This window comes from Camponotus vicinus, unplaced genomic scaffold (assembly GCF_025532165.1).
Source record: "Camponotus vicinus isolate PSW18456_S1 unplaced genomic scaffold, iyCamVici1.0 SCAF_1, whole genome shotgun sequence".
Taxonomy (NCBI): domain Eukaryota; kingdom Metazoa; phylum Arthropoda; class Insecta; order Hymenoptera; family Formicidae; genus Camponotus; species Camponotus vicinus.
The window spans coordinates 34,428,892-34,441,121 of record NW_028141945.1 but is presented as its reverse complement, the minus strand read 5'-3'; the positions used below and the strand labels follow the sequence as shown (position 1 = coordinate 34,441,121).

Here is a 12,230-nt window from a genome sequence, read left to right as displayed (position 1 = left end):
TATTTTTCGAGTTAATTTTAGAGACAATTTATTTAATAATAAGATTTTATAATAAAAAATTATTAGCTTAACGTTTATCAATAAGAACCTGGGGAAGTTATTTCCACCTTTTCAGTAAAATGGAAAAATCACGCTTCGAAAAAAGATTTTTTTCATGAGATTATATATTTGTCAATGATACGTTAGTCAGCAGATATAGAATATCTTCCGATGATAACCCTCATGTCACTCTTATTGTACGGATTTGCTTGACTATAGTTTAGAGCGTACAGCGACGCCGAACAGATGTGATTATTCTATTATCTGCCTACATATTTCACGGAAACGAAGAGTGAGTGTAACGGTGCGTATGACTTTTTACAAAATATAAGTAAGTATTTTTATAAAATATTAAGTACTGTGTGTTGTGCTAGCATGTATTCTTATATTTCTATTGTGCATTATTCAATCGAGGATTATTCTTAATAGAATATTGCATTTTTCTTTTTTATTTTGCTCGCGACGTCAAATGTTGCAACAAGTGCCATCAGACGCAATCGTGATCTCCGTGAACTTTTCATGTATATTTCATTTTATCTTCGTTCTATGAAACTAATAACATTTTTCTAACTCAAGTTTTCCTAATAATCTTGTTATTTAATAGTTTGCAGAAAATTTGTATTGCTTGCAATATTACGATATAGACGTATATATATCTGTAACTTGTTATATAAAAATTATATGCTGCATTCCTAAAATTACATTTTACATTTTGTGCATTCCAATTGTATCTTAAAAATATACAAACATTTAATAGCATGAATATATTTTTAGCTCAATTCTTTTTTAATGAAAAGTTTAAAATATATTTACTTGTTTTTTTAATTGTCCCAGCAAACATGATGATGTTTAAGAACGTTTTAATGACGTATTATACGTTATTAAAACGTTATTAACATCTTTAGACATCTTTAGACGTTATCTTGTTTGCTGGGGTGCTGATAATTCTAAATGAAAAGTTTTCATAAACAGTAAAGTTTATTTAAAATTAATCGAAAAAATATATATAAGGATATTTTAATATTTATATTTTTAAACTATAGGATATTTTTTATATGAAATTAATATATCGCTTAATTTTTCACTTAGATAAGATATATATTATTAAAATAACATTCTAACTATATTGTATGCTTTATAAATCGTAATCACGGATAACAGCAATCAGATCGAAGATAGTGTGATAAAATATTGTAATATATGTTTTACTGCAACGATCATTGCGCTTTGCATATATCTTATATTTTTATGTTAATATATACATATTTTGAGATAAAAACACATAGTAAAAAAAAAAAAATCGTAAATAATTTTAGAATAATGTATCGTTAAAACATGTATATACAATAACACACACACACACACACACACACACACACACACACACACACACACACACACATATATATACATATATTTACAAATAATTAATAGTTTAATAGAAGATTTGCATTTATTTATTTTTGTTAAAATAGCTCTACCTAATACAAAAATAAAACATACATATATACATACATACATACAAAGTACAAAATATATATATGTATATATATATATATATTAATATGATTTTCGAAATTTATATTCACACAGCTAGAGCTATTTTAACATAAAAATAAATAAATGCAAATCTTCTATTAAACTATTAATTATTTGATATACACATGTATCATGTCGTTATAAAATTATATAAAATTCGGAAAAATATTGTTATATTTTTATTTATGAAAATATATATTAATGTGTTATACGTTCACGAAATATATCATATGCTAGAGTCTTCAGCTAAAATTATACAAAAAAATTTATATGTACATTATTTTATTTATATATAAAATAAGAAGTATAACAAAGAAAAGAGAAAAACATTAAAAAAATGCGAATATACAATTCTTTAAACAAACAATTCTTAAATTGAAATCTTAAGATTAGATAAGAAAGTACTTGCATGAAGAAATTAAAAAAAGTTGTTATATATTAAAAATTCAAAATCTTACGTTCTATATTAATTAATATAAAAATCTTTAACATTTTTGCATTTTATTTATATTTTAATGCTATTTCAATAAAAATTGAAAATGAAGGAGAATTATTAAAGCTTTTTAAATTTAAACAATATGATTTTTAAAAAATAAAGCGAATCTGGAAGATTATTTTGTACTTATTTTTGAAAGAACATATTTCGCTATCATTGTTGCATCGCATCAGAACGAAATGAATAAACATGTGTTAGTGATCATAAACGGAAGTTATCAATTTAATCAGTTATAAGTAATCTGCTTGACCACGATGGAAATTGGTATAAGTGAGACAGAATCGAGCTGTAAAAACCCATCAAACGATTGTTGCGCTTGAGATAATTTTAATAAGATAATGAGATTTTGATAAGATAAGATTTATGAATATATGTGATAATATGATAATGAATATGCAATATAATCTCACGTACAAGATTAAAAGAATTATTATTGGAGTAAAAATTGGAACATACGCAGATATTAGCAGACTTATTATATAATTATAATATAACTTATTATATATAATACTTATATATTATAATTAATTTATATATTATTTCTCATATTAATTGTCAGCGAATATATGATTATATTACATATAGTTTATGTTTATTTACAAACTGAGAAAAACAACGATTTTTATTACAGTCTTGACGCTACAGTGTTGCATAATATGAGGATTGCATAGTGATTACATTCTATGTTGAAACAAGACAAACTTATTGGACTGTTCAAACATCTACTGATACTTGTTTCACAGAGTAGCATATGTGATCATAGTGATACAAATATATTACAGTGAGTTATATGTTAAAAGAGAGTACAGAAGTATATCAATTTGGAAATGGAAGAAAACTTAATTAAAGAAACATTTATATGCAATGGGAATGTAATTTCTAATGAATTTCATGAATCTGATTTATCAAGTGATAACGAGTCAAAAGAAACTCTAGTATCAGATACTCTTGTGTTTTATGTAAACGGAAAGCAAGTATGTGGCAACAAATTTAGTTTTATTGTCTATGCTGAAATATTAAATATGAAATATTATATTAAATATCTTTTTTTTATAATATGATCTAGATATCGGACAAAAATATAGATCCACAATGGACACTTTTATGGTATCTTCGCAACAAACGTATCCTTTTATATATATATATAAATCTATTCTTATATCAAGATAATATTGTTGATAATATTGATTGATTAATTTATCCTTAATTACAATGATTTAGTCGGATTAACTGGCACAAAACTTGGCTGTGCAGAAGGAGGCTGTGGAGCTTGTACAGTTATGATTTCAAGATTTGATCGTGTTTCTGGCAGAATTATGTATCCTTGATATTATGTGCAATGTTTCACATAGTGATTTGAAGTATTAAACTCACACACATTATACACACACACACATTCTAACATATACTAATATATTCTAATAAATTTATTTCTTTAATATATCCTTTTATGTAAATCAAAAGTCATTTAGCTGTTAATGCATGCTTGACACCGATATGTGCTGTACATGGTCTAGCTGTAACTACTATAGAAGGTATAGGTAGCGTAAGAACAAAGTTGCATCCAGTACAAGAGCGTATTGCCAAAGCACATGGATCACAATGTGGATTTTGCACACCTGGTATAGTCATGTCTATGTATGCCTTGTTACGCAGTATACCAAAACCAACTATGGAAAATCTAGAAATTGCATTTCAAGGTATTAGATTTTAAAAATCTCCTTTTATTCTATAACTTTTTACATAAATATTATTTTATATAGAAATAAATAATATAGAGAGATATATTAAGTGCATATTATATTAAGTAATATATTTTATTTCTAGGTAATCTATGTAGATGTACAGGTTATAGACCGATTATAGAGGGATTCAAGACTTTTACAGAAGAATGGGAACAATCACAATTAATGGCTAATGTAGGAAAAGAAGAAATAAATGATACACGAGTTTGTTCAATGGGCGACGCTTGCTGTAAAAGAGCTTTCACTTCAGAGCCCACTGAGGTTTTTAATTCTAAAGAATTCTGCCCGTATGATCCTACTCAAGAACCAATATTTCCACCAAAATTAAAAGTAAGTTATCATTAATCCTAAAAAGATTTTAATACAAACAATATGTCATGTATATATAATAGTAAAAGCTACATGAAATAAAAATAATATGACAATTGTTATTACATAGATTGAATCTAAATTAGATGAGCAATTTCTGACAGTGAAAGGCAAAAACGTTACTTGGTACCGACCAACAAATTTCAAGACACTGCTTGCCCTTAAAGAACGGTATCCAAATGCCAAAATTGTGATTGGCAACACAGAAATCGGTTAGTATATTTATTTCCTTTAAATTCATATTGCAATATCATATATTATGTATTATAGGAGTCGAGGTAAAATTTAAACACCTAGTCTATCCAGTACTTATACAACCAACACAGATAAAAGAGATGCATGAAATTATCAAAACGCAAGAAGCATTGAAAATAGGTGCAAGTGTGACTTTAGTTGAGCTTGAAGAAACATTAAGACATTATATTAAGACAGAACCTGGTAATATGATAGAGAATCATATTTATTATAATTATAGGAAATTATAATTATTACAATATAATTGTCAGTTATAAATAATTTTTATGATTACGTTAACTTAATAAATAAATATAACATGCAATACTTTTCCAATAGAACACAACACGAGGATCTTTACAGAAATAATAAATATGTTACATTGGTTTGCTGGAAAACAAATAAGAAACGTTGCTGTAAGTGCAAATATTTATTTAATGAGTCTTTGTGTTAATATATTTACAACTTAAATATAATTATTTTTCTGATAATTAGGCCGTAGGTGGCAACATAATGACAGGTAGTCCAATATCAGATTTAAATCCAATCTTTATGGCAGCAAATATTAAATTAAATTTATGTAGTTTAAAACATGGAAGTAGAACGATACTAATGGATCATACTTTCTTTGTTGGATATCGATGTAACGTTGTTTTACCCGAGGAAGTATTAGTCTCCATCGATATTCCCTTTACAAAAGAGGTAAGAATATTAATAAAAAGAAACAATTCTGCAAAATATATATCAAAACTAGAAAGACTATTTTTTACCCTTAGATTTTACTCTTTATTTTTTGTAGAATCAATATTTTATTGCTTATAAGCAAGCAAAAAGGCGAGATGATGATATTGCTATAGTCAATATGGCTTTGAATGTACATTTTGTTCCTGATGAAAATATAATTCAGGAAGCGCATATCGCGTTTGGTGGAATGGCGCCTACAACTGTTTTAGCAAGAAAGACATGCCAGAAGATAATTGGAAAGTAAGTATCATCAAATGAATACGTTATGCTTTTTGTGTGTATATATATATATATATATATATATATATATATATATATATAAATTAATAATTTTAGAAAATGGGATAAATCAATTTTGGAGGAGGTTTACGATTTCTTACTCGAAGAATTACCATTAGCTGACGATGCACCGGGAGGAATGATTAAATATCGTCGATCTCTCACTCTCAGGTGCGTTATTAGATCATGTTAATAATTAAAATCAAAGTAAATCAGAACGAAACATAATATGATTAACATGTTATACATCTTACAGTTTATTTTTTAAAGGATTTGTGCACATTTCCAAGAAATTGTCGGAAAATATTTTGACTGTAGAACACTTGCCAAGGAAACTAGAAAGCGCATCAGAGTGTTTCCATTACAAACTGCCAAAGAGTTCACAATATTACCAAGTGGTAATATTTTAATTTAAGTACTTATACAAATTATTCTTAAAATAAAAATAAGAATTGTAATATTTTATAATTTTTTCAATAGGTATCCAAAGATCAGGAATCACATGATCTAATAGGACGCCCTATTGTGCACGCTAGTGCATTCAAGCAAGCAACAGGAGAAGCGATATATTGCGATGATATGCCCAAATATGCAGAAGAATTATACTTAACATTAGTTCTTTCCACTAGAGCGCATGCAAAAATTTTAAGAATCGATCCTACTAAGGCATTATCCATGGAAGGAGTTGTATCATTTTTTTCTTCAAAAGATATAGGGGAAGAGATAAAATGGGGCCCTATATTTCACGATGAAGAGATATTTGTATCAGAAAAGGTATGTTTCCTTAAAGTAGATATAAATATATCTGTTTGTCAAAGCCATCAATCTTTTTTATTTTATGGCTTGAGAATAACAAAAAAATAAAATGTCTTTTATTTTGAAACTGTTACTTTACAACATATTAATAGCTGAAAGACCAGTTTTTTATTTAAAATTAGTCTTTCATTATATTTTAATTAATCTCATTTTTTTTTTGGTTCTTTAGGTTACGAGTCAAGGTCAAGTAATTGGTGCAATTGTTGCTACAGATCAAATTATTGCTCAGGCCGCGGCAAGAATGGTTGCAGTAGAATATGAAAATATAGAACCTATTATTATATCCATCGAGGTATCTTATAAAAAACAATAATGTTATTTGATGATATAATGCAATAATACATAAACGTACTAAACTTTTTTCTATAGGATGCTATCGAGCACGAATCATTCTTCTCTGTTCTTCCCAATTGCATCATTAAAGGCGATTCAGAAAAAGCTTTCAGAGAAGCAGATCATGTTATAGAAGGAGAAGTACGCATAGGCGGCCAAGAACATTTTTATTTGGAAACGAACGTTACTATTGCCGTACCTCGCGAAGAGAATGAATTGGAAGTGTTCTGTTCCACGCAACATCCCACTGAGATACAAAAATTAATCGCTTACGCCTTAAATATACACATCAATAGAGTTAATGTTCGCGTGAAGCGTTTAGGCGGCGGATTCGGAGGGAAAGAATCCCGTTCATCATTACTCGCGATACCAGTCGCATTTGCAGCACATAGGTATGTACTAAAACTATGTAAAAGGTATATACATGGTTTTACATATACATTGTTACATGTAATACATACAATTATTTCTGAATATAAGGATACAACAAAAATATTTAGATGAAAATTATTTTATTTAATGATCTCTAAATTGAAATTTCCTATCATAATTTTCTTTAAATCAATTTTACATATTTTATATATAATAGAAATATATAGAAATATATAGAAATATAAAATAGAAATATATAGTCGATTTATATCATCGAAAAAAAAAATGAAACAGATTGCAGAAACCAGTTCGTTGTATGCTAGACAGAGACGAAGATATGCTAATAAGTGGAACACGACACCCATTTTTATTTAAATATAAAGTTGGATTTAATGATGCCGGTCTCATTAAAGTGGTAAAATTACACGTATACAATAATGCAGGCTATTCTTACGATTTATCAATACCGGTACGTAATAACATAATTAATTTGAAAGAATTGATATTTATTCAAAATTTTACATATAATACTTATGTGAAAACGAATCATTGCTTTGAATATTTTTAGGTATTACAACGTGCCATGTTCCACTTTGAAAATTCATATAGAATTCCGGTATCAGAAGTATACGGATATGTATGTAAAACAAATTTACCATCAAATACAGCTTTCCGTGGTTTTGGTGCACCGCAAGGAATGTTTGTCGCTGAAACTATCATTCGACATATCGCCGAATATCTGGAACTGGATGTCGTTAAAGTAATTTTTAATATTAAACTAATACTTTACAGAAAAAGAAATACAGAAAAAACTATATCTTAATCTTATAAAATTAATTATATAAAATTCGATATGTATACATGAAGATTTAATTTATACATTATAAGTAAGCAAAAGTAATAAGAAAAAATTCTATTCTCTTGTTACAGTTATCCGAATTAAATTTATACAAAGAAGGTGATTTAACGCATTACAACCAACAACTTGTTAATTGTACCTTGGATCGCTGTTGGCGCGAATGTTTAGCATCTTCTCGTTATAATGAAAGAATAGTCGAGATCCAACGTTATAATAGGCGAGTATATAATGATTATCTTTTTTCAAAATTAGAGATTAAAGATTGTTAAAATTTATGATAAATTTTTAGGGAGAATCGATTTAAAAAGAAAGGTCTCGCGATTGTACCTACAAAGTTTGGTATATCATATACTGTTTTAACTTTAAATCAAGCGGGCGCATTGATACACATTTATACCGATGGCTCAGTGTTAATATCTCATGGTGGGATTGAGATGGGACAAGGTCTACATATAAAAATGATTCAAGTAATATCTGTATTTTTGATCATTGAGAAATCAATTTCTCTTCGATAAAGAATTGATGAGAAAATTTTTAAATTTTATATATATATATATAAAATTTAAAAATTTTCTCATCAATTCTTGTATATATATAAAACTTATAGCGTTTTCGAACTTGTCGGATTCAATCGCTCCAAGGTAGTTTACTAGACATTATTGACCAATCACAGCCATTCTTTTGAAGAATGTAACCATATATTCTTCTAAAGAATGACTGATTGGTCAATAACATCTAGTAAACTACCCCGGAGCGATTGAACCCGACAAATCGAAAACACTATTAGTTTTATCAAGGACACATTATTTATCAATTGTTTATTGTGTGTGTGTGTGTGTACACACCACACCACACCACACCACACACACACACACACACACACACACACACACACACACACACACACACACACACACACACACACACACACACTATATATATATATATATATATATATATAAAATAAACGATGAAAATGTGTTCTTGATAAAACTAAGTTTAAAAATCACAAACAAATAAAAACTTTATTTTCCTATTACCCTATTAATTTCATTATTCAAATTTATATGAAACTTAAATGAGAAAAATAAATGTATATAGACATACATATAAATTACAGATCATCCTAATTAAATCTGCTTAATAATTGCAGTAATTAGTATATATAGCGATCGAAATTGAATTAAATCCTTTATATTAGGTTGCTAGCAGAGTACTAAAAGTAAATCCAGACAAGATACATATTATTGAAACGGCTACTGATAAAGTTCCCAATACATCTGCTACTGCGGCAAGCACTGGATCCGATCTCAATGGCATGGCTGTTATGGTAATAACAATAAATAATATTCTATTGTATGGAACTAGAAATGTAGACACTAATAAAATTAATTTGTAGAATGCTTGCGAGCAAATTATGAAACGATTACAACCGATAATAGATAGCGATCCAGAAAGTACTTGGGAAGATTGGATAAAGGCGGCATATAGCCAGAGGATAAGCCTGTCTGCTTCCGGTTTTTATCGAACACCCAATATCGGGTATTCTTTCGATACTAATTCGGGAAATCCGTTCAATTATTTTACGTATGGCGTCGCCTGTACGGAAGTTGAAATTGACTGTCTCACTGGAGATCATGAGGTATAATTTTTTGCATTAAAATAAGACTGATTTTTTAGAAACATGCTCTTGTTATGCTCATTTAGTTTGCATAGGAGGGATGAAATATTTAGTGTCGTTCTATCGTCAAAGTTTTAAAATTCAAATCAGATTATCTGATTTTAATGTATGTCTCAATATTATTAACAGTTTTTTTAAAAATCAGCCTCATTATTTTTGTCATATATAAAAATCTAATAAATAAATGTTTAATTATAAAAATAATTTCATAAAACATCTAAATATATTACAGAAAATGACTTATTAATGATTGTTAATATTCTGGATGTGATAAAAATTTTCTAAATTAACTTAGATAATATTTTTTAATTCATATAGGTTTTACGAACAGATATTGTTATGGATTTGGGAGAGAGTTTAAATCCAGCCATTGACATAGGACAAGTCGAAGGTGGTTTTATTCAAGGATATGGTTTATTTACGTTAGAGGAAATAATTTACTCACCAACGGGAACTTTATTCAGTAAAGGACCTGGCGCATACAAATTGCCGGGTTTCACCAATATACCTCAGGAATTTAATGTTTCTTTGTTAAAAGGAGCTTCCAATCCAAGAGCAATATACTCTTCTAAGGTATCTTCTAAAAATTCTTTTTCAGGATGCATTTTATAAATTAAAAAAAAGAGAATATAGAAAATTATAAAAATTAAATATATTATTAAAATATTTATACAGGCTGTTGGTGAACCACCATTATTTCTAGCATCATCTGCATTCTTTGCTATCAAAGAAGCAATTAAGGCTGCACGTAAAGATATGAATATTCATGGCTATTTTAGATTTGATGCTCCTGCGACTGCCGCAAATATACGTAATGCATGCATAGATAATTTGACAATGAAGGTAATGATGATATGTTAAATAGTTGTAAATTCAAACTTTACATATCTTTAATATACATTTTATTTGTTTTGTACAGATTATAGAGCCTGATTTAAAGCGACAATGGAATATGGTGCCATAATCTATGAAATTCTCAAGATATTGCCTTTATGATATTTTTTAAAATTGTTTTTATAACAAAATTATGAAAATAACAATCTAATACTATAGAAGCTTGAATACATATGGAAAATTTTTTATCAAATATTTTATCAAATAATTAGAGCTTTAATTGTGTGATAAAAATAAGCTTTACATGTAATACTATATATATATATATATATATATATATATATATATATATATATATATATATATATATACAATAATAAAAATTAAGAGAAAAAATGTTACTTTCTTATATATTCTTATTTAATAATCTTAAATTCTTAGTAATTTTTTTATAACATGCTCAACATATACATTAAACATTGCTTATACCAGATTTTTCGACTGTTTCTAATAATGTTTGTAGATTAGTTTCAAATAGTTCACATCGAATAGGCATTTCCAATGCATAAAATGGATTCTTTAATGCATAATCTGCATATAAGTCATATACTCTTTTTAATAAAATTTCCATACCTGGTTGTGACGGTTCTGCTACTATCATAAATTTAATGCCTGTCAATGTCTGGAAGCAATATAAACGAAATGTATCTGCCTCGAGAACTTCAATCCCCGAACTTCGTGGTTCAGGGCTCAGTTGGCTTGCTATAGCAAAGAGTGGATAAAACATCGAAGCTAGAAATATCTTCTCATTTGTTGTCATTTTTGCTCGACAAAATTTCAATGTTATAGGAAAATTTTCTGGCTGCTCTAACATTTCCAACGCATCTCGTCCATCTTCAAGTTCACGTCCCGCGACTGCAATTCCATTCACAGCAGTCAGTACATGACCCACTAAAAATATTTAATTTTTAATCCTATTACTGTATACTTTTTAAAGCATATATGCTGTATTACAAATATATATAGAGTGAAGGAAATACAATCTTATATTTTATGATGTTTTAGACATGTTTTAGAAATATTGGAAAATTTATATAAACAAATGTGTCTAAAAACTTCATTCGCATGGCTCTACTGTTTTTTACAATTATTTTATATTTCGATTCCAATTTACAAATTTAAAAAGGATATTGTTGCTCTTTCAAATGATTTACTTTATATTTCTTTGTTTAATAATTTATTAGCTTATTTTCAAAGATATTTAAAGAATCTGAAACCTGAGTTTTTGTGAATACATATATAAATATATGCCAATCAATAGGTAGATAGGTACTACAAAATTTTAGGAGTATTGTTTTTCACTCTGTATAATTCTAAATATTATTAAAACGTGTGTGTCTTTACCATTTATCCCGTCTCTTTGTCCAAAAACTACCACCACTTTTTTATTTTCATAGCTTAATTTAATATCGAGTGGAAAATTGAAGGACTTTTCAACTTCAATTTTTGGAATATTATGATCGTGATTAAAAATTAAGCCACCAGATTTTGACACGATGTAAACACCGTATATCACCATTTTTGCGTGTACGTTTGAAGGTTAGATATATTCATCAAACTTATAATTATATCACGCTCAAATTGATTTAACTATAATTTTATCATAACGCATTGAATAACTCATATTTGTTAAAAAAACTTTACTTTATCACGATCACTTTTAAATTTGCACTCGCGAAAGTTGTTTATCTATAAATCTATACATTCAGAGATGCCAGCGCCGAATGTCGAATGCTTTGACCCTTTGACCTCTGACGTATTACGTGACGTGCGCGTGTTTTGTGTATCCCCTCCAGTGTTAACATATCCCCTCCTCACCCTCCTCTAAGC

At 28.0% G+C, this 12,230-nt stretch overlaps 2 protein-coding genes across 4 annotated transcripts; one reads left to right on the top strand and one right to left on the bottom strand.

The window, feature by feature from the left end:
- Positions 1–208: 208 nt before the first annotated feature.
- On the top strand, positions 209–10,659 carry Ry (xanthine dehydrogenase rosy). 3 transcript variants are annotated; one of them, XM_083084805.1, is made up of 25 exons: positions 209–343; positions 2,706–3,048; positions 3,141–3,198; positions 3,296–3,392; positions 3,539–3,774; positions 3,902–4,149; positions 4,259–4,400; positions 4,459–4,626; positions 4,762–4,838; positions 4,918–5,124; positions 5,222–5,406; positions 5,503–5,616; positions 5,702–5,843; positions 5,926–6,219; positions 6,431–6,553; positions 6,631–6,986; positions 7,261–7,435; positions 7,535–7,726; positions 7,897–8,042; positions 8,115–8,292; positions 9,027–9,155; positions 9,225–9,467; positions 9,825–10,079; positions 10,182–10,349; positions 10,426–10,659. In XM_083084805.1, the coding sequence occupies exons 2-25, from the start codon at positions 2,902–2,904 to the stop codon at positions 10,468–10,470; spliced, it is 4,125 nt and encodes a 1,374-aa protein (XP_082940931.1). In that variant the 5' UTR covers positions 209–343; positions 2,706–2,901; the 3' UTR covers positions 10,471–10,659. The 3 variants fall into 3 exon arrangements, with proteins under 3 accessions (XP_082940931.1, XP_082940938.1, XP_082940923.1); XM_083084812.1 differs by having other exon boundaries at positions 229–370; positions 3,962–4,149; XM_083084797.1 differs by having other exon boundaries at positions 229–370.
- Positions 10,144–12,172, bottom strand: Trs23 (trafficking protein particle complex subunit 4-like protein Trs23). The gene is made up of 2 exons (XM_083085134.1): positions 11,745–12,172; positions 10,144–11,291 (listed from the first exon to the last, which is right to left on the bottom strand). Exons 1-2 carry the CDS (start codon positions 11,917–11,919, stop codon positions 10,813–10,815), a joined length of 654 nt encoding a protein of 217 aa, XP_082941260.1. The 5' UTR covers positions 11,920–12,172; the 3' UTR covers positions 10,144–10,812.
- Between the last annotated feature and the right edge of the window lie 58 nt (positions 12,173–12,230).

What these genes read in the sequence shown, in the direction of transcription:
- Ry (XM_083084805.1), top strand. Translation starts at nt 2,902, where the DNA reads ATGGAAGAAAACTTAATTAAAGAAACATTTATATGCAATGGGAATGTA. An exon ending in GTCGCATTTGCAGCACATAG is followed by an intron (nt 6,987 to 7,260) that starts GTATGTACTAAA and finishes AAAATGAAACAG; the next exon opens with ATTGCAGAAACCAGTTCGTT. An exon ending in CTTACGATTTATCAATACCG is followed by an intron (nt 7,436 to 7,534) that starts GTACGTAATAAC and finishes GAATATTTTTAG; the next exon opens with GTATTACAACGTGCCATGTT.
- Trs23 (XM_083085134.1), bottom strand. Translation starts at nt 11,919, where the DNA reads ATGGTGATATACGGTGTTTACATCGTGTCAAAATCTGGTGGCTTAATT. An exon ending in ACAAAGAGACGGGATAAATG is followed by an intron (nt 11,292 to 11,744) that starts GTAAAGACACAC and finishes AAATATTTTTAG; the next exon opens with TGGGTCATGTACTGACTGCT.